Here is a 20,063-nt window from a genome sequence, read left to right on the forward strand (position 1 = left end):
GCCATTGTCCGGGTACAAAATATGGCGCCTCTTCTCCACACCACCAACCAGCACACTCAGATCACGCTCTGAGAAGCGCTGCGCTCGTTCACGGGCCCTCTGCATGGCTTCAGGCGCTATTTGGGTCCAGCAGCAGTGTTCAGGCCTAGCTGGAGGGCTCCACTATCCAGGGCGTGGCAGCAGACAAAGTCGACCCTTCCCCCTTAAGAGCTGGCCGGCGCCAGGGTGTCTGCTGTCAATCACGAGATGGCCGCACCTGCGCTGCGCCCGGCCTGGGCGCTCTCGCTCAGCACCTCCGGCTCAGCGCCTAAAGAGAGGCGTCCAGCACCAGTTTTAGCGCTCGAGCAAACTCTTAGGGCGAAGCTAATGAATATCGCAGAAGTGGCCTCGATTTGGCGGCGGGCGCAAACTTTAGCGGCCGCCCGACTTTAACGCCCCAAAAGTGGCTACAATGAATTTCTAGGTCTTGATCTTTAAAACTTAACAGTAATACCCACAGAATACAATGGAATCAGTGATTCCATTGCTTTTTTCACCCATGAGAAAGGCGTTCATTAATTTTCACAATCATGAAAAAACAATGGTAACATAATGTTACTGAAGCACTGTCACATCTAAAACGCATGCAGTGAACAGAAAATAACAAATCTTTTAGTCATGCTATCTATAATAAATAATAAAACATAATGCATTTAATTTTATTTAAAATGAGAAAAACAGCTGATCCTGGTTATGTCAGTCTTTGTTGCATTGCTATGCTTCCCCATTGATTACTGAGTGATGCTCTATTATCTGGCATTAACACCTCCATAGCTAACAGGACATGTGCATACCCTCAGCGTGCTCATCTTCCTACCCACTTGATGTAGCTACTTTTACCTGAAGCTAATGTTAAAAAATATTCATTTCCCACAAAGCAGCTGATGATTTCTAGCTCATGTAAAGATTAAGGCCTAGAAATTCAGTTGTTTGCGCCAGCCGCTAGCGCCTTAGGAGGAGAAGTGGGGTGCTAAGCGGCTAGCACCCGGGCGCAGCGCGATCTGTGCCTCTCGCGAACTTCAGTTAAGATTTAGCGGCGGCGCAAAACCTTTGCGCGCGCTCAGCTGCGCGTGCAGATCCTGATGTCATTTCATGGTGCAATGCCCTTTGTGCGCCCCGAACCGGAAATTCAGTGGCGCGGGCCTATTGTGCACCTGGCGCCCCTAGCAACTGGTAGAGGGGAACGGTTCCCAGTCGCTGCGGGGCATGGGAGGCGCTAATTAAAGGGGACTCCTCCTGCAGTATAAATGGCAGCCATTTACACCACTCCTTCTTTGTGAGAGACGGATCTTTGGAGAGAGACAAAGGTAGAGAGCTTTCTGGTTTGGCTCAACACTCGCACAGGTACTTGTGGCTTCAGGCCACAGCTTTGCACTTGTCTTTAACTTCAGTGTCATAGCATTGATTGGAAACATATAATGGGGGCTGCAATGGGTGGAAACGTTGGGCTTCTCCATTGCATTCAAAGGGCTCAGAGACGCCGTCAGAGAGTGCCAGTCATGGCCAGACGGAGAAGGGGCAACAGGCGTCGGCAAAGGAGGCCTTACCCACCCAGGGTATATCGCCAGCAGTTCTCATATCTGAACATGTCTGAGGAGCAGTGTGTTCGGAGGCTGCGATTCAGAAGGGCAGTGGTCACTGAGATCTGCCACCTGCTTCGCGGAGATCTGCAGCCACAGCTGAGGAGCAGGACGTCTCTGTCGGTGGCAGTGAAGGTGACGGTGGCTCTCAACTTCTATGCCACCGGCTCCTTCCAATCCGCTACTGGGGACATTTCCAACATCTCCCAGTTTGCGGTACATTGCTGCATCCGCCAGGTGACCAATGCCCTTTTCAGAAGGAGACGTCAGTTCATCTTCTTCCCCATGACCGTTGACAAGCAGCAAGAGCGTGCAATGGGCTTTGCAGCATTAGCGGGCTTCCCCATGGTGCAGGGCGCCATTGACTGCACGCATGTGGCTTTGCGGGCACGTCTAGAGAATGCCGAGGATTACCGCAACCGGAAGGGCTACCATTCACTCAACGTGCAGTTGGTGTGTGACCACAGGCAGCTCATCCTAGCTGTCAATGCCCGCTTTCCAGGCAGCAGCCACGATGCCTTCATCCTGCGCCAGACTTCTGTGGCAGACATGTTCGAGGCCCAGCCTCACCCACGAGGATGGCTTCTCGGGGACAAAGGCTATCCTTTGTGCACCTGGCTGATGACCCCGCTCCGTGCGCCCAGCACCCCTGCTGAAGAGGGATACAATGACAGCCATCAAGCAACCAGGAACATCATTGAGCAAACAATCGGCGTGCTGAAGCAACGATTCCGCTGTCTGGATCGTTCCAGGGGAGCCCTACAGTACTCGCCTGAGCGAGTCTCCCATTTCGTTGTCGTGTGCTGCATGCTGCGCAACCTGGCTATCCGCAGGACTCAGCCACTGCCAGCAGACATTGGAGGACCACCAGAGGAGGAGGAGGAGGAGGAGGAGGACCAGCACAGGAGGGAGGCAAAAAGTGCAAGGGCCGCCCGTCGGCGGCTTATTGAACGTCGGTTCTAGGCCCCCTCTCAGGGAATGGCTTGTGCCAATGGCAGAAGATAAATGTAGCCGCTCCACAAGCCCTCAGCCGAGCAGGGTAACCAGGACTTCCAAAAGAAAGCATGGACAGTGCGATTTAAGAATTTTTTTTACTGTGATACCTCTGTGCCCTTCCCACATGACAAACTAATGGAGAGAAACCCCCCCCAAAAACACAAATACACCAGTCTCGGCCTTTACAAGTAGGAGCAGCAGAGAGCAGCGAGGAGGAGCCCGGCTTAAAAACCGGCGGCAGTTGCGAGGCCCGACCACTCGGAGCAGCAGAGAGCAGCGAGGAGGAGCCCGGCTTAAAAACCGGCGGCAGTTGCGAGGCCCGACCACTCGGAGCAGCAGGGAGCAGCGAGGAGGAGCCCGGCTTAAAAACCGGCGGCAGTTGCGAGGCCCGACCACTCGGAGCAGCAGAGAGCAGCGAGGAGGAGCCCGGCTTAAAAACCGGCGGCAGTTGCGAGGCCCGACCACTCGGAGCAGCAGGGAGCAGCGAGGAGGAGCCCGGCTTAAAAACCGGCGGCAGTTGCGAGGCGTACCAAATCAACAGCAGAGGAGAGAGGTAAATAGTAATCAGTGTGTGACGTCACCAGGGAGCAGCTGGTGCAGTCGGGAGAGCAGGAGGCCAGTAACTCTTATATAGGTGGAGCTGTTGCTAAACCCGAAACACTACAGTGTAGTGTCTCCCACCCTTCCACCTCCTCTAACCTTTTAGGGGTTAGGGGAAGTTGAAAAGGTAGGTTCAATTTATTTTATTTCAGGAGCCTAACCTAGGTGGAAAAGGTTCCAGGACAGGAGGCGGCAGTGAAAATACAACACCAGAAAACAGGTAGGTGACTGGTTGGTGAGTACTTTCACAAACTTATTCTAAGTAGAATTCAATAATTAAGCTAAATCGTAGTAAATAAAAAGGTATTGTAAGGGTTAAGTCATGGAAGGGCAGCTCAGACCCGTGTCATGCTCCTCCTGTGCCATGTGGGAAATCAGGGACACTGTCCCTGACAACTATGTGTGCAGGAAGTGTGTCCAGCTGCAGCTCCTAGCGGACCGCATGGCGGCGCTGGAGCTGCGAATGGACTCACTCTGGAGCATACGCGATGCTGAGGATGTTGTGGATAGCACATTCAGTGAGTTGGTCACACCGCAGGTAAAGGCTAGCTCAGACAGTAAATGGGTGACCAAAAGGCAGGGTAAAGGCAGGAAGGTAGTGCAGGAGTCACCTGCGGTCATCTCCCTCCAAAACAGGTTTACCGTTTTGGGTACTGTTGGGGGAGATGACTTATCAGGGGAAGGCACCAGCAGCCAGGTTCAGGGCACCATGACTGGCTCTGCTGCACAGAAGGGCGGGAAAAAGAGGGATAGGGCTATAGTGATAGGGGATTCAATTGTAAGGGGGATAGATAGGAGTTTCTGTGGCCGAGACCGAGACTCCAAGATGGTATGTTGCCTCCCTGGTGCAAGGGTCAAGGATGTCTCGGAGCGGGTGCAGAGCATTCTGAAGGGGGAGGGGGATCAGCCAGTTGTCGTGGTACATGTAGGTACCAACGATGTAGGTAAAAAGAGGGAGGAGGTCCTACAAGCTGAATTTAGGGAGTTAGGAGCTAAATTGAAAAGTAGGACCTCAAAGGTAGTAATCTCTGGATTGCTACCAGTGCCACGAGCTAATAAGTTTAGAGAGAGTAAGATAGATAAGCTAAATACGTGGCTTGAGCAGTGGTGCAAGGGAGAGGGATTTAAATTCTTGAGGCATTGGAACCAGTTCTTGGGGAGGAGTGACCTGTACCAAGGGGACGGTCTACACCTGAACTGTGAGGGAGCCGATGTCCTCGGGGTAATATTTTCTAGGGCGGTTCGGGAGGATTTAAACTAATTTGGCAGGGGGATGGGAACCTAGGTAGTGGAAAAGAGGGAAGTCATATGAAGTCAGAAATAGATGGTAGAAAGGTGAGAAGCAATAAGCAAAGGAGAGAAACACAAAGGGCCAAACTAATTCATAATGAGAGTGTGAAAAAAGCAAGCCTGAAGGCTTTGTATCTTAATGCTAGAAGCATTAGGAACAAGGTGGATGAATTAGTTGTGGAAATAGAGGTAAACAAGTATGATTTGATTGGGATTACAGAAACGTGGCTGCAGGGTGGGCAAGGCTGGGAACTTAACATCCAGGGATATACAATATTTAGGAAGGATCGGCAAAAAGGTAGGGGAGGTGGGGTAGCATTGCTGGTAAAGGAGGGGATTAATGCAATGGAAAGGAAGGATATTAACTCGGATGAAACGGAATCTGTATGGGTAGAAATGAGAAATAGCAAAGGGAGGAAAACGTTAGTGGGTGTGATATATAGGCCTCCAAATAGTAATATGGAGGTGAGGGAAGGCATAAAAAGGGAAATTAGAGAAGCGTGCGATAAGAGCACAGCTGTCATCATGGGTGACTTTAATTTACATATTGATTGGACTACCCAAATTAGTAAAAATTCTGAGGAGGAGGAATTCCTGGAATGTTTTCGGGACGGTTATCTGGACCAATATGTCGAGGAGCCGACTCGAGATCAGGCCATTTTAGACTGGGTATTGTGCAATGAGAAGGGACTTATCAGCAATCTTCTTGTACGAGGCCCCTTGGGTCAGAGCGATCATAATATGATCGAGCTCTCAGTCGAGATGGAGAGTGAGGAAATTGAATCAGAGACTAAGGTCCAGAACTTAAATAAAGGGAATTACGAGGGTATGAGACGGGAATTGGGTAAGATTGATTGGGTGGTGTTTCTGGGGGGATTGACAGTGGATAGACAATGGCAAGCATTCAAAGATAGAATGGAAGAATTCCAGAACATGTTTATACCGGTTTGGCATAAAAATAAACCTAAAAAGGTGACTCAACCGTGGATAACGAGGGAAATTAGGGACAGCATAAAATCAAAAAAAAGGGCGTATCAACTGGCAAAAAAAAGCACCAGACCGGAAGATTGGGGGCAGTACAGGATACAGCAAAAGAGGACAAAGGGATTAATCAGGAAGGGGAAAATAGAATACGAAAGTAAACTTGCAGCAAACATAAAGACAGACTGCAAAAGCTTTTATCGGTATATCAGGAGGAAAAGACTGGTAAAATCCCAAGTCGGTCCCTTGCAGTCCGATTCGGGAGAATATATAATGGAGAATAAGGAAATGGCAGACCAATTAAACTCATACTTTGGTTCTGTATTCACAAAGGAGGACACAAATAACCTCCCAGGAATATCGGCAAACATAGGGACTAATGAGAGGGAGGAGCTGACAGAAATTAGTATCTCTAGGGATATGGTGTTGGGTAAGTTGAGGGGACTGAAGGCCGACAAATCCCCGGGGCCTGATAAACTACATCCTAGGGTACTTAAGGAGGTGGCCCTGGAGATAGCAGATGCTCTAAGGATCATCTTCCGGAACTCCATTGACTCGGGAACAGTACCCGTGGATTGGAGGGTTGCTAATGTTACCCCAATATTTAAAAAGGGGGGTAGAGAGAAAGCAGGGAATTATAGACCAGTAAGCCTTACATCGGTTGTGGGCAAAATGCTAGAGTCCATTATTAAGGATAAAATAGCGGAGCACTTGACAAATGGGGAAAGGATCGGACAGAGTCAACATGGATTTACAAAGGGTAAATCGTGTTTGACTAATCTGCTGGAATTTTTTGAGGAAGTAACTGGTAAAATAGATGGGGGAGAGCCAGTGGATGTGGTGTACCTTGACTTCCAGAAAGCCTTCGATAAGGTTCCACACAAAAGATTATCATGCAAAATTAAGGCTCATGGAATTGGGGGCAAAGTATTAACGTGGATAGAGAACTGGCTGGCGGATAGAAAACAGAGAGTTGGAATAAACGGCTCGTTTTCGGAGTGGCAGGCAGTGACCGGCGGGGTGCCGCAAGGATCTGTCCTGGGACCCCAGCTGTTCACAATATATATAAATGATCTGGATCAGGGAATTGGATGCAATATTTCCAAATTCGCTGACGACACTAAACTAGGAGGAGGGGTGGGCTCTGATGAGGATGTCAGGAGGCTACAGTGCGATTTGGACAGGTTGGGGGAATGGGCGGATACGTGGCAGATGCACTATAATGTGGATAAATGCGAGGTTATCCACTTTGGGGGTAAAAACAGGAGGGTAGATTATTATCTAAATGGCAATAGATTGGGAGATGGGGAAGTGCAGAGGGACCTGGGTGTTCTTGTGCACCAGTCACTGAAGGAGAGCATGCAGGTGCAACAGGCGATTAAGAAGGCAAATGGTATGTTGGCCTTCATATCAAGGGGGTTCGAGTATAGGAATAGGGATACCTTACTACAGCTGTACAAGGTGCTGGTGAGACCGCATCTGGAGTATTGTGTACAGTTTTGGTCGCCCCATCTGCGGAAGGATGTTCTTGCCATGGAAAGAGTGCAACGGCGATTCACCAGGCTGATACCTGGAATGGCGGGAATGACCTACGAAGAGAGATTAAATAGTTTGGGCTTGTACTCACTGGAGTTTAGAAGATTGAGAGGGGATCTCATCGAAACATATAAAATTATGGCAGGCCTGGACAGGCTGAATTCAGAGAGAATGTTTCCAATGGCCGGGGAGCACAGAACCAGGGGCCACAGTCTAAAAATAGCGGGCAAATCATTTAAAACAGAGATGAGGAAGAATTTCTTCACTCAAAGAGTGGTGAGCCTGTGGAATTCCCTGCCACAGAGGGCTGTGAAGGCTAATTCAATAAATATTTTCAAGAGAGAATTGGATATATTTCTGAAGGCTAAGGGGATTAAGGGTTACGGAGAAAAGGCGGGGACGGGGTACTGAACTGGTAAGATCAGCTATGATCTCAGACGAAGATCAGCCATGATCTCATTGAATGGCGGAGCAGGCTCGAAGGGCCGAATGGCCTACTCCTGTTCCTATCTCTATACCAGTCTCGGCCTTTAAATATGAAACAAATACACCAGTCTCGGCCTTTAAGTATGAAACAAATACACCAGTCTCGGCTTTTATAAGTAAAACAAAACATTTGGCCACACCTTCTACTTTTTCCCCTGCGAGGGTGATCCGTTTCGCTTCCGTGACTGGCCCCTACCCGCCCTGCAGCTCCTCCTCAATGGGACCCCAGTGGCTGCAGCAAGGCTGGGGGAAGGCTGCTGAGGGTCAGATGATGAGACGGCAGATGCCCTTGGGGGTCGGCCTGGACCAGCTCTGGGACTGGAGGGGCCGGCTGCTGACTGCTCCAACTCTGCTTCGATGGCAGCAGTCTGTCCAACAGCTGGTGGCAGCTGCAATGGAGGAGTGACAGTGTTGGCTACAGGAATGCTGCCAACCTGACAGATCACAGGCGCTCCCTGGTCGGCTGATACATTGGCACGCGCACGGGCCAGCACTGCAGCATGCGCAGCAATCTCCTGAGGCACAGACTGCTGGGCTGCTGCGGCACAGCGAGTGCCCTGGCGATGCCTGGCCGATCCAGCGAGTGTAGCAGCAGTTAGTGCCCGTGTGGCCCTGGTCTGTGTCTGCATGACAGCAGCCAGTGAATGCACGGCACGACTGAGCACTTGGATAGAAGCCGCCTGTGAAGCAGCGAAGTCCTGCTGACTCCTAGCCTGTGCTGCCGCGATGTCCTGCAGACTCCTGGCCTGTGCTGCACTGAATTGTTGCAGACTCCTGGCCTGTGCTGCCCCGAATTCCTGCACACTCCTTGCCAGTGACTCGATGGAGTTAGGCATCCTTGCCACTGCAGCCATGAGCTCAGTGTGCCTGCGCTCAGCCTGGGCGCCCATTTCCGCTAGGAGCCGCACCTCCTCTGCGCTCACTGTAGCAGGACTGGAGGCCGCACTCACCCTCCGGGGAGAAGGCCGCCGAGCTTCCCCACCCCTCCCGTGTTGCTGCAGCCCGCTGGTCCCCGGAGCTTCACTATCCTCCGACCCTTCCCCCCTGCTCCCCTCCAGGGAAGACGTGTCACCATCATGGCCATGGGCTGCCTCGGCTGAGGGTGTCCCTGATGGGCTGGCTTCCTCTTCCTCCTCCTCTATGTCTGACTCGGACACAGTGCCAGCTTGAAGGGCCGCCTCCTCACCTGGCGAGTCACCATCTGAAAGCAGGGAGGCACAAGAGTTGCTTTAGAGTGAGGACAGGGCGGCAGCGAGGGAGGCATGAGTGCTGCTGTGCACTGCATTGGTTCGATAGTGGTAAAGGATGCTGGTGTGAGGCGCAAGTGGAAAGGGAGAGGTCAAAAAGGTGATGACCTTACCATTGGTGCCCAGAACAGGGTCAGCATCTCCAGTGGCGACGGGGCGACTCAGCCGGCCTGCCATGATCCGCTCCACTCGCTGCTCGAGGTCGCTCAGCTGTTTCAGGTCAGGACGGCCTCCCCCGGTCTGTCGCTGCTGTCTTCTGTTATGCGCCAGCAAGGCCTGCAAGAGAAAGGACCGCCTCTAAGTACAGTGTCAGGCCCTGATCTTGCCCGCACTGCCTCCCATGGTCGAATAGCCCTGACAGTGTCTAAAGTCCTGATTGCGCAAGTGCTTTTCATGACAGTCCCATAGCTGCTGGATGAGGGCTGGCCATTAGGGCTTTCAGACCTGTTTGGCCATAAAGTGAGGTGCACATGCAGGGATGAGGAGGATACTGGAAAGGGTACTCACCCTGACAACCCGAGTGAGGTCGTTGAATTTTTTCCGGCACTGGGTTGGTGTCCTGCCAACCATGCTGTTGGACATGACCCTGTTTGCCACATCCCTCCATGCTTTCCGATATTCGGCGGGCAGCGGCCTCCTGCCACCCTCAGGGAAGAGGATATGGCGCCTGTGGTCCGCGCCAACCAGCAGCCTCAGGTCACCCTCGCCGAAGCGCTGCGCTCTCTCCCTGGCCTTCTCCATTCTCCTGGGCGTGGAGCTGTTCCAGAAGCAGTGTTCAGGCCTTGCCTTAGGGCTGCAGTGTGCAGGGCGTGGCAGCCAAGCAATTCCACCCTCCCCCTTTAAGTGCTGACCGGCGCCTGACTGTCTTCCCTCAATGAGCACCTCGCCGCACCTGCGCTGCGCCCGCCTTCGGTGTTTGCGCCCCGGATCGCCGGCTTAGCGCCTAATGATAGTCGTGCATCGCCTGCTTTAGCGCAGCAGCAACCTCTTGGGGCGATGCAACTGAATATCGGCGAAGATGGCGCTAAGTTGCGCCGGGTGCAAAAGTTAGCGAACGCCATGCTGTAGCGCCCCAAACGTGGCTATACTGAATTTCTAGGCCTAAATAACTAACCATGTAAATTTTTTATGCTTCTCAGTATTTTAACACTAAATTTCCATTGTAGATATTTTAGTTTCCTTTCTAATATATTAAGTTTTGGAAGTAACTATAATGGGGTAATTTACCAGGCACATACCAGTGGTGAGGAGGAACCTTGCCTGCTGACAGCACACACTAGAGAAATTGGGTGTGTTGTCCATGATTTTTTGATATGCCCTAGCAACAGGTGAGGTTCCTCACCACATATTCACAAAAATTAGGCTGTATTAAAAAATATCACTATGCATGGGAATTCAATTTCTTTTTCAAATAAGCCACGAATTCTCCTTTAACTAAATGGAACACAATTATCGTCTAAGTCCTTGGATGGCCAAGCGCACAAAGATATTTTCATGTCTTCATGTGGTTCACACATTCTTTTTTAATAAAACCAACTCTTTCTCAATCTTATAAATCATTCTTTTGAACTTTACCATTGGTTCCTTGGCTCTGTAGCCATTTTTCTTCCTTTGCTCTTCTTCCACATACTGTACTGCATAACTTCCTACTTTAACTCAGGACCTCAATACTGTAGAGCTCCTCAACTCCTTCTGTCTTTCCATCGTCTTACAACCTTAAGGCTTTAAAAAGAATATCAAAGTATGACGTCACCCAATTGCTATTTCCTGATTCATACCTGTTCTCTTTTTTTCAATCTCGCAGACTCTTGAATTTTGAGCTACAACACTTCCCACTGGTTGCTCAGGGGCCATTTGCAGGTAGGAAGGAAGGAGCCCAGGGCAACAGAGGCCCAGACTTTCTTTATGACGCTCCGAGGAGTACTCTTGCTCCTCCTGGCCCCACTAAGGAAAGTTTTTGACTTACCCGAAAGGCCATCCTCTTCTTCCCCACTAGGTTTTATTAAGTGGGACATCTCAAATTAGAACAGTACTAAACAGTAGGTGGGAGGTTTATTATGCACAGAAATATGCACGGTGGCATAGTGGTTAGCACTGTTGCCTCACAGCGCCAGGGACCCGGGTTCGAATCCGGCCTCGGGTGACTGTCTGTGTGGAGTTTGCACATTCTCCCCGTGTTTGCGTGGGTTTTCTCCGGGTGCTCCGGTTTCCTCCCACAGTCCAAAGATGTGCAGGTTAGGATGATTGGCTATGATAAATTGACCCTTAGTGTTAGGGGGATTAAATACGTGGGGTTACGGGGATAGGGTGGGATATGTGTCGGTGCAGGCTCGATGGCTTTCTGTGATTCTGTGATTCTGTGAAAATGCTGCCACCACTCAATGGATAGCCACCAGTGCTTGAAATTCCAGCCCCAATCCCACTATGCACCGGGGCTGCTATAAAATCATGTTAATGAGCTGACCTCAGATTCTGAGGCAGGCATAGCATAATCAGTCCCAAGCTATCAATGGAGTCTTGGAAGGTCTGTTAGGGTGTGAATTATATGTAAACGTTTATATATTATGTATATATGGGTGAAATATAGCTTGATTTGTCTCTGAAGAATGTTATGCATCCGAAACCCACCTAGGAAACTTGCAATTCGTACTGTTCCAACAGCACTTCCTACAGGGACATCTTCTTGTATGGTAAAGGAATAATAAGATCTCTCAAACACTGTAGGAGCAAGAGCACTTTGAAGAATGTGGACAGTTACAGTTGCGTTGATAGGTGAAGTCAAGTTCCCACCATCTCGAGCAGAAATTGTCAACTGTACACTAGAAACCTGTAGGTGACTGAGGACAGAAGTTAAATACACTGCGCCTATAAAACAAAAAAAAGGTAACCATATTAATATTAAGATCTATGTTGTTATCAAATAAAGTTAAAACTGACATGTTGGGGGGATTTAACAAAAGATGAGATGGGAGATTGTCTCCTGTGCTCCTGGCTTTTGCCCATTAAAATGAATAGAAAGAAAATCATGGACTGGGAGTGTGCAATTTCCAATTATGCATTCCTGGAACCAGAAACTCTCTCCTGAAGAACCATGAAAACAATATGCTCCTGAAGTTTTTCTTTCCTTGTTCACACAAAATTCTTATTCAACCTTGACCTACAAGTTCTGGACTATTCTGTTTCTGACTCTTGAATATGATTGTAAATTCAACCAGTTAACTTAGCATATCTTTTGTTTAGGGTGAAACCAAATTCTGTCAAAATTACATCACAATTTGCCCTTCAATGGGACTCAGATCAGATACTTGGCAGACAGCGTAAAGACAATACAAAGCTAAAGTACTAATCAGCAACAGACTAACTCACAAAATGCAAGTCAAGACTGTATTTACACATCATAGATATGATTGCCATCTACTGTCTGTACTGGCACCAAAGGCAGGGGAGGGGGTGTGTGGAAGAAAGATTAACCATCAGGAATTTCATGCCACTTAAGCAATTTATCAATCAAGAAGCACTTTTGACCCTACCTTTGAAGATGTGTATAGGCTGCTACGTTGCACCATTATAATAATGGAAACATTGTAGATTTAAGAAAATAAAACCAGCATCATTAAAAAATGTAAGTTTTAATAATGCTTAATTTGGGGTACAGTTGCAAACCATGTAAGTAAGGGTCAGTCATCAACTGATGAATGCTGAAACTACTGGTGGGAAAACACCACTATTGGAAACATGCTAAAATGGCACAGATATCAAGATTACTGTACCTGCACTGGGTAGAAGTCAGAAATCTTAGTGCAAAACATGGAAAAGTGCAAAATCACATCCAGGAATACACAACAAATTCTCAATCATAGCTAGGATATTGGGACAGGCAATGAGCAGAGGTGGGGTGGTTCCCAGAGTGAAGCAAATTTGGAGAGCGTCAATTTCCTAGCTACGTAACAGCACCGGCTGAGGCCTAAAGGAATATGTTCAGGCCCACCTTTTCAGTCAGGAGCTCGTACATGCCATGAACAGAAAAATACTTAAAAATGGAGAGGTAGGTTTGGTACAAAACTTGATCAGTTTTTACAAGAAATGTAATTTGCCAGGATTTAAGTGATCGGATTACTGTTGTAACATTACAGTACAAGCATTGTAAAATCCAATCAAAAGAAATAAACTTATTATACCTGTAGAGGAGTCTACAGAGAACTGTGAAGAGAAATTTCCAGCTAGAAGTTCATATGACACCTGTCCATTGATTCCAGAATCCCTGTCAGAGGCGACCACATTTATAATCTCCATTCCAGGCTGTGTATGGCTGCTGATACTGGTTACATATGTCAATGGGTTGAATACAGGTTTGTTATCGTTGATATCTTGTAGCTCTATGTGGATAAATGACTGAGCACTCAACCCACCCTATAAAAAAAGGTAGAATAAGTGACACGAATCGAACAGCAGCATGCAGTTACATAAATGTATGTGAAAATTGGAGTTCTAGCTAACATCACTGATGTCTGCTGCACCATATTAGTAGCTTGCATCAATATTGTATACTGTGGTTTTAGATTGGTATGAGCAAAATGGTGTTGAAAGGTAACTGTTTAGACAGATTTTCCCCTTTGTTACCACCAGTAATATTGCCAATACTGGGGCGTGGGCAGAAAATTGGGTGGGGACCTGTAATGCCGGCTCCCCACCCATAGTTTTCCAATGTCACTTCTGTTAAACAGCAGAAGCAATTTTAACTCACAATTGGTGGGTGGAAGCAGGATTCCGGGTGGCAGGTGGCCACCAGGGACTTGAAGGAATGGTCCCCAGCCCTAAGTTAAGTAGTCAGGAGGGGTCCGATGGGGATCATGATCGAGGGAGGGGGAGGGAAGTCAGGGGCAGGGGAGGCCTAAGATTTTCTTCTATTGTCCGACGATCAATCCTGCTCAAGGAAACCTTATAAAAACACCAATATTCCTGGGCCTCTTCTAGCACACTCTTGGTTGCTGCGATGTTTCACTGACGGCTCCGGCACTTTGTGTGACTTCTGTGATTGGGAATTAAAATTGAGCACTCAGTAGGCATTTCACCACCCTCTCTAACCCCAAAGGTTTACAGACAATGTAGCCCCTCCCACTCATCCCCAGGTTCACACATTTTACCCCTTCCAACTCCACCTAAGAGGGCGCTAACGGGGCGCACAGCAACTAGCGCCCGGGCGCGCCGATGTTTCCGCCGCTCGCGAAATTGACCAGACATTTTTCAGCCGCACTAAATACTACCGCCACGATCTCCTGCGCCCGTAGATTGTGACGTCAGTCGAGCGTGCAACGCCCCGGACCGGATATTGAGTGGCGCCCCCTGCCATTCCTCCTGCCGCTAGCAACGACAGGAAGGAAAGTTTTGCAGTCGGGAAGGGGCTGGGGAGCGCTATTTAAAGGCGGCCTCTTTCTGCCTTGTTTTGTCGGCGACATTTTTGCACCACGCATTCAGGGAGAGAGAGATTCTGAAAGAGAGAGAGATTCTAAGAGAAAGAGAGAGAGAGAGACACACACACACACTTCTGGAGAGATTCAATGCTGTGCAAAGGAGTTTTGGGTACTGAGCAGCACTTTACAGGTTCTTTTTGATTTGACCTTCCTTGCATCGATTTAGAAGAGACTATGGGGGCTGCACTAATTCGGGGCATTGTTCTGCACCTGCAGAATCAGAGACATCAGAGAGTGGCAAACATGGCTAGAGGGAGGAGGGCCAACAGGCCTCAGCACAGGAGACCTTACCCTCCCAGGGTATTCCGGGAGCAATTCTCCTACGTTAATTTGTCTGAGGAGCAGTGTTTGCACAGGCTGCGCTTCAGCAAGGATATGGTCACTGAGCTCTGCCACCAGATCTGCAGCCTCAACTGAGGACCAGGACGTCTCCGTTGGTGGCAGTGAAGGTGACAGTGGCTCAGAATTTTTATGCCAGCGGCTCCTTTCAAGCATCTACTGGGGACATCGCCAATATCTTCCAGTTCGCTGTCCATTGCTGTATCTGGGAGGTGACAAATGCCCTCTATAAAAGGAGACGCCAATACATCTCTTTCCCCAGGACCCGGGCCAAACAGCATGAACGCGCATGTGGCTTTGCTAGGATAGCGGGCTTCCCCATGGTGCAGGGCGCCATTGACTACACACATGTGGCACTGCGGGCACTGCATGAAAATGCAGAAGTTTTCCGAAACCGCAAGGGCTACCACTCCTTAAATGTCAAGTTGGTCTGTGACCACAGACAGCTGATACTCGCAGTCAATGCCCGTTATCCTGGCAGCAGCCACAATGCTTTCATCCTGCGCCAGACTGGTGTGCCAGACCTTTTCCAGGCACTGCATCAGCCAAGTGGTTGGCTCCTCGGGAACAAGGGTTATCCACTCTGCACCTGGCTGATGACACCGCTCCGTAACCCCAACACCCCTGCCAAACTGCGGTATAACGAGAGCAATATCGTCACCAGGAACATAATTGAGCAGACGATCGGCATGCTCAAGCAACGGTTCCGCTGTCTGGACCACTCAGGAGGAGCCCTGCAGTACTCTCCTGAACGAGTCTCCCTCTTCATAGTTGCATGCTGCATGCTTCACAACCTGGCAATCCTGAGGACCCAGCCAATGCCACCAGGGATTGGTGCACCACCAGAGGAGGAGGAGAATGATCAGCAGCAGCACCAAGGCGGGAGGGAGGCCGACCATGTTGCCACTGCAAGGGCCTTCCGTCAACGGCTGATAGCAAGCCGCTTCTAGGCCCCTACTCAGAAGATGGCTTCTGGCATGGAGAACATCATCATGAAAAGCAACCCCTATAGCCGGCCAAAGCTGTAATGATTCCAAAGGCCAAACATGTAAATTTTGAATACAACAACTTTTTTATTTAACAAACTCTGTGTGTCATTTATTCAGGACAAACAATTAGAAACAAAAACAACAAATCATGAATTTACAGAACTGGTTCTCACAACCTGGAGAAAAACGCCAAAACAGCAAACAAATTTTATCAGACGAACCTCGACCTTTACTACAAACATTCCCACCATTTATTTAGACCTCCTACTGTTTGCTCTTCGAGGGTGATCTCCATTCCCCCTTCCCACCCTACTGCTCCTCCGCAATGGGGCCCCAGTGGCTGCAGCAAGGCTGCTGAATGTCAGATGCTGAGACTACAGATGCCCTTGAAGGACGCCCTCGACCAGCTCTGGGCCTGGAGGCCTCAGTTGCAGACTGCACCAACTCTGCATGGGCGGCAGCAGTCTGGGCTGGCTGTGTTGTAGGCAGTGGCAAGTGCAATGGGGAAGTGACAGTGGTGCGAGCAGGAGTGCTGTCATCCTGAGAGAGGACAGCACCTTCCTGCTTGACCAACACACTAGCACTCCCACGGGGCGGTACCTCAGCATCCAGAGCAATCTGCTCGAGCACAGATTGCTGGTCTGCTGCGGAACCGTGAGAGCCCCGGGGCAATGTGGCCGAACCAGCGACGATGGCAGCAGTCAGTGCATGCGTTACATCAATCTGAGACTGCATCAGAGCAGTCTGAGATTGGATGGCAGCAGCCAGTGACTGAATCGCAGCACTAAGCCGTTGCGTTGTGTCGGCCTGTGCTGCAGCGGAGTGCTCCACACTCCTTGCCAGTCCATCAATGCTTTCGGGCACCCTTGCCATTGCACCCATGAGCTGAGTGTGCATGTTCAAGGCCTGGCTATTCATTTCCGCAATTAGGCGCTCCTCCTCTGCATCCAGTGCAGCAAGACTTGCTTGCCTACTCGCCCTCAGGGAGATGGCCCCCGGGCTTCCCTATCCCCATGGCATTGCTGCAGCTCGCTGGGTCCCGGAGCTTCGTCCTCATCAGACCCTTCCCCCCCTGGGAAGGCGTGGTCCCAGTGTGGGCATGGGCTCCCTCGGGAGACGCAGGCGCTGAGGCTCCGGCTTCCTCTTCCTCCTGGGCCGTTGCTCCCACTGCTTCGTTGAGGGACAGGCTGCTCAGCTGGTAGTTCACTGTCTGAAAGCAGGGAGGTACAATAGTGGCTTTAGTGTCAGGACAGGGGTCAGTAAGGAAGCAAGGACTGGAGACATTTAGTAAGTTTGATTGAAAAGGCTGGTGTTGTGAGGGGCAAGTGGAATGAGAGAGGAGAGAAAGCTGATGACCTTACCATTGCTGTCCCCAAGGGGGTCGACCTCTCCAGCAGCCACGGCACCTATCACCTGGCTGGCAACGATCCTGTGCACGTACGCCTCCAAATCGCTGCGGATCTGCAGCTCAGCCGGCTCTCCACCCGTCCGTTGCTGCTGGCGCCTGTTGCAAGATAGCTTGGCCTGCAAGAAAAAGGACGGCGTCTGAGTAAATATGCAGCCATGTGCTAGCCTGACGTGCCTCCCATAGTTGAAGAGCCCTTAATGTATGCAGCCATGTGCTTGCCTGACGTGCCTCCCATAGCTGAATAGCCATTAACGTATGCAAGGTGTGGAATGTGCATGTGTGTTTTATGAGATGGCCATAGGTCTTGGATGAGTGTTGGGCATTTGGGGTTTTTAAACCCTCTGGGCACAGAGTGAGGTTGAGATGGAGCGAATGTAGAGGTATCAAAAAGCAGCCACTCACCCTGACCACCCGAGTGAGGTCGTTGAACTTCTTTTGACATTGGGTGTGGGTCCTGGCCACCATGCTCCCGGAGGAGACATGCTGAGCCACCTTCCTCCACACTCTTCTATAATCGCATGGCAATGGCCTCCTGCCACTCTGTGGATAGAGTACTGACCTTCGGCGCTCCACTGCGCCAACCAGAGCCACCAAGGCCCGGCCGCTGAAGCGCTGAGCTCGTTCACTGGGCCTCTCCATTCTTCTTTGCAGCAGAATTCAAGTTGCGGTCTGTCCAGGCCGAGATTCAAGGCTGCAATGAGCAGGGTGTGGCTGGAGAGCAAGATCGACCCTCCCTTTTAAGAATTGGCTGGCGCCAGTGTGTCTGTGCTCCATAGCTAACTGACATCACCTGAGCTTCGCCAGCGCTCTGAGTTAGCGCCTCGCTCCTCAGCGTTAGCGCCTTAAGAGAGGTGTGTACCGTCTGATTTAGCGCTCCAATCACCTCCAGGGGCGATAGAAGCCATGTTTGCAGTCGGAGGTGATAATTAGCCCCAGCCACTAAACTTTGCGCCCGGCTGATAACTGCGCCCCAAATGGGGCGATACCAAATTTCTCCCCTTTAACCCCTTCCAACCCCAGCCACCAAAGGTTTATAGACACTTTACCCCTCCCCCGCACAGACTTCAGTCGCTTTCCCCGCTCCAAACCCCAGTCCAAAGGATTAGACACTTCACCGGCTTCACACCCCACCACAGATAGACATTTTACTCACTCCAACCCACCCCATTCACAGATACTTTAGACCCTCCAACCCTTACCCAGGGTTAGCTATTTAGATTTACCCTCCCCACCGCTCCCCAACCCATGTGCAGGGTGACCCTTCAGTACAGCACTGAGGGAGTGCTGTATAGTGGGAGATACAATTTTTAAACCAAGAATCAAGAAAAATCAGGGACAATAAGGTTTTCAAAAAAACAATCAGACCAGCATCTCACCAAGAGATCAGCTAGTATGCTTTCAAAGTTACCTCAAAAAAGTTGAACAGTTCATGTCTTATATGATTTTTGTGGTTTTATACAAAAAGGACAGATTATAGTTTCTGTTTTATTTTAACTAGTGCCAAGCCTAAATACTTGTTAGATGCTATCTAAAGTTTTCCTCAGAAAGTTAGGAGGAACCAAGGATTCATGAATATCAGATTTAACTTACCCCATCCTCAGCCTTCACTAACAGATCATAACCTGGAGGTCCATCATCTCTATCTATATTCTGGGCTGTACAGACTTGACCAGTAGAGGCGTCAATGGTAAAGAGATGTGATCTTTCATAGTTGTTAAAACCCTTGTAAAGAGAATAATGGATGGTACCAAAATGACCACAATCTGCATCTCTTGCAGTAACCTGTGGGGGTGGGGGGTGGGGAGCGAGGAAAGAATATGTTTAAGAATAAACTTCTGTAGGAAAGCAACCATTCCAGCTGCATTTTTTGAGCACTTGAAATATAATTCAACCAACATGTTCTAATGAAGAGACAAGCTATGTAGTAGCCTAAAATAAATCTTCCCTGAAATGGCCAGAATGAATGAATAATTTTTGCATAGGTATAGACTTCATAGAAACATAGGAGCAGGACATTCGGCCCTTCGAGCCTGCTCCGCTATTCAATATGATCATGGCTGATCCTCTCTCTCAACACCATATTCCTGCTCTCCCCCCATACCCCTTGATGCCCTTTGTGTCTAGAAATCTATCTATCTCCTTCTTAAATATATTCAGTGACTTGGCCTCCACAGCCTTCTGTGGTAGAGAATTCCACAGGCTCACCACCCTCCGAGTGAAGAAATGTCTCATCTCAGTCCTAAATGTCCTAACCTGTATCCGGAGACTGTGATCCCTCGTTCTAGACCCCCCAGCCAGGGGAAACATCCTCCCTGCATCCAATCTGTCTAGCCCTATCAGAATTTTAGACGTTTCAATTAGATCCCCTCTCATTCTTCTAAACTCTAGTGAATACAGGCCTAGTCGACCCAATCTCTCCTCATACGACAGTCCTGCCATCCCAGGAATCAGTCTGGTGAACCTTCGCTGCACTCCCTCTATGGCACGTATATCCTTTCTTAGGTAAGGAGACCAAAACTGCACACAATACTCCAGGTGTGGTTTCACCAAGGCCCTGTATAACTGTAGTAAGACATCCCTGCTCCTGTACTCAAATCCTCTTGCAATGAAGGCCAACAGACCATTTGCCTTCCTAACTGCTTGCTGCACCTGCATGTTTGCTTTCAGTGACTGGTGTACAAGGACACCCAGGTCCCTTGGTACATCAACATTTCCCAATCTATCACCATTTAAATAATACTCTGCCTTTCTGTTTTTCCTACCGAAGTGGATAACTTCACATTTATCCACGTTATACTGCATCTGTCATGTATTTGCCCACTTACTCAACTTGTCTAAATCGCCTTGAAGCCTCTTTGCATCCTCCTCACAACTCACAATCCCACCTAGTTTCGTGTCGTCAGCAAACTTGGAAATATTACATTTGGTTCCCTCATCCAAATCATTGATATATATTGTGAATAGCTGGGGCCCAAGCACTGATCCCTGCGGTACCCCACTAGTCACCGCCTGCCACCCCGAAAAAGACCCATTTATTCCTATTGTTTCCTGACTGTTAACCAATTTTCAATCCATGCCAGTATAGTACCCCCAATCCCATG

At 49.4% G+C, this 20,063-nt stretch overlaps 1 protein-coding gene across 1 annotated transcript in view; it reads right to left on the minus strand.

Annotated features, from left to right (window-relative positions):
• The window catches only part of dchs2 (dachsous cadherin-related 2), a 145,777-nt gene extending 127,036 nt beyond the window's left edge, over positions 1–18,741 (minus strand). Inside the window, exons 1-3 of the mRNA XM_085961434.1 lie at positions 18,553–18,741; positions 12,934–13,165; positions 11,384–11,620 (exon numbers count right to left, since the gene is read on the minus strand). Coding sequence (XP_085817560.1) covers positions 11,384–11,620; positions 12,934–13,048 — 352 coding nt within the window. The 5' untranslated portion in view covers positions 13,049–13,165; positions 18,553–18,741. The remainder of the gene's footprint in view (positions 1–11,383; positions 11,621–12,933; positions 13,166–18,552) is intronic.
• Between the last annotated feature and the right edge of the window lie 1,322 nt (positions 18,742–20,063).

This window comes from Somniosus microcephalus, chromosome 2 (genome assembly GCF_052327205.1).
Source record: "Somniosus microcephalus isolate GS21.2 chromosome 2, FLI_Smic_1.0, whole genome shotgun sequence".
In the NCBI taxonomy this organism is placed as follows: domain Eukaryota; kingdom Metazoa; phylum Chordata; class Chondrichthyes; order Squaliformes; family Somniosidae; genus Somniosus; species Somniosus microcephalus.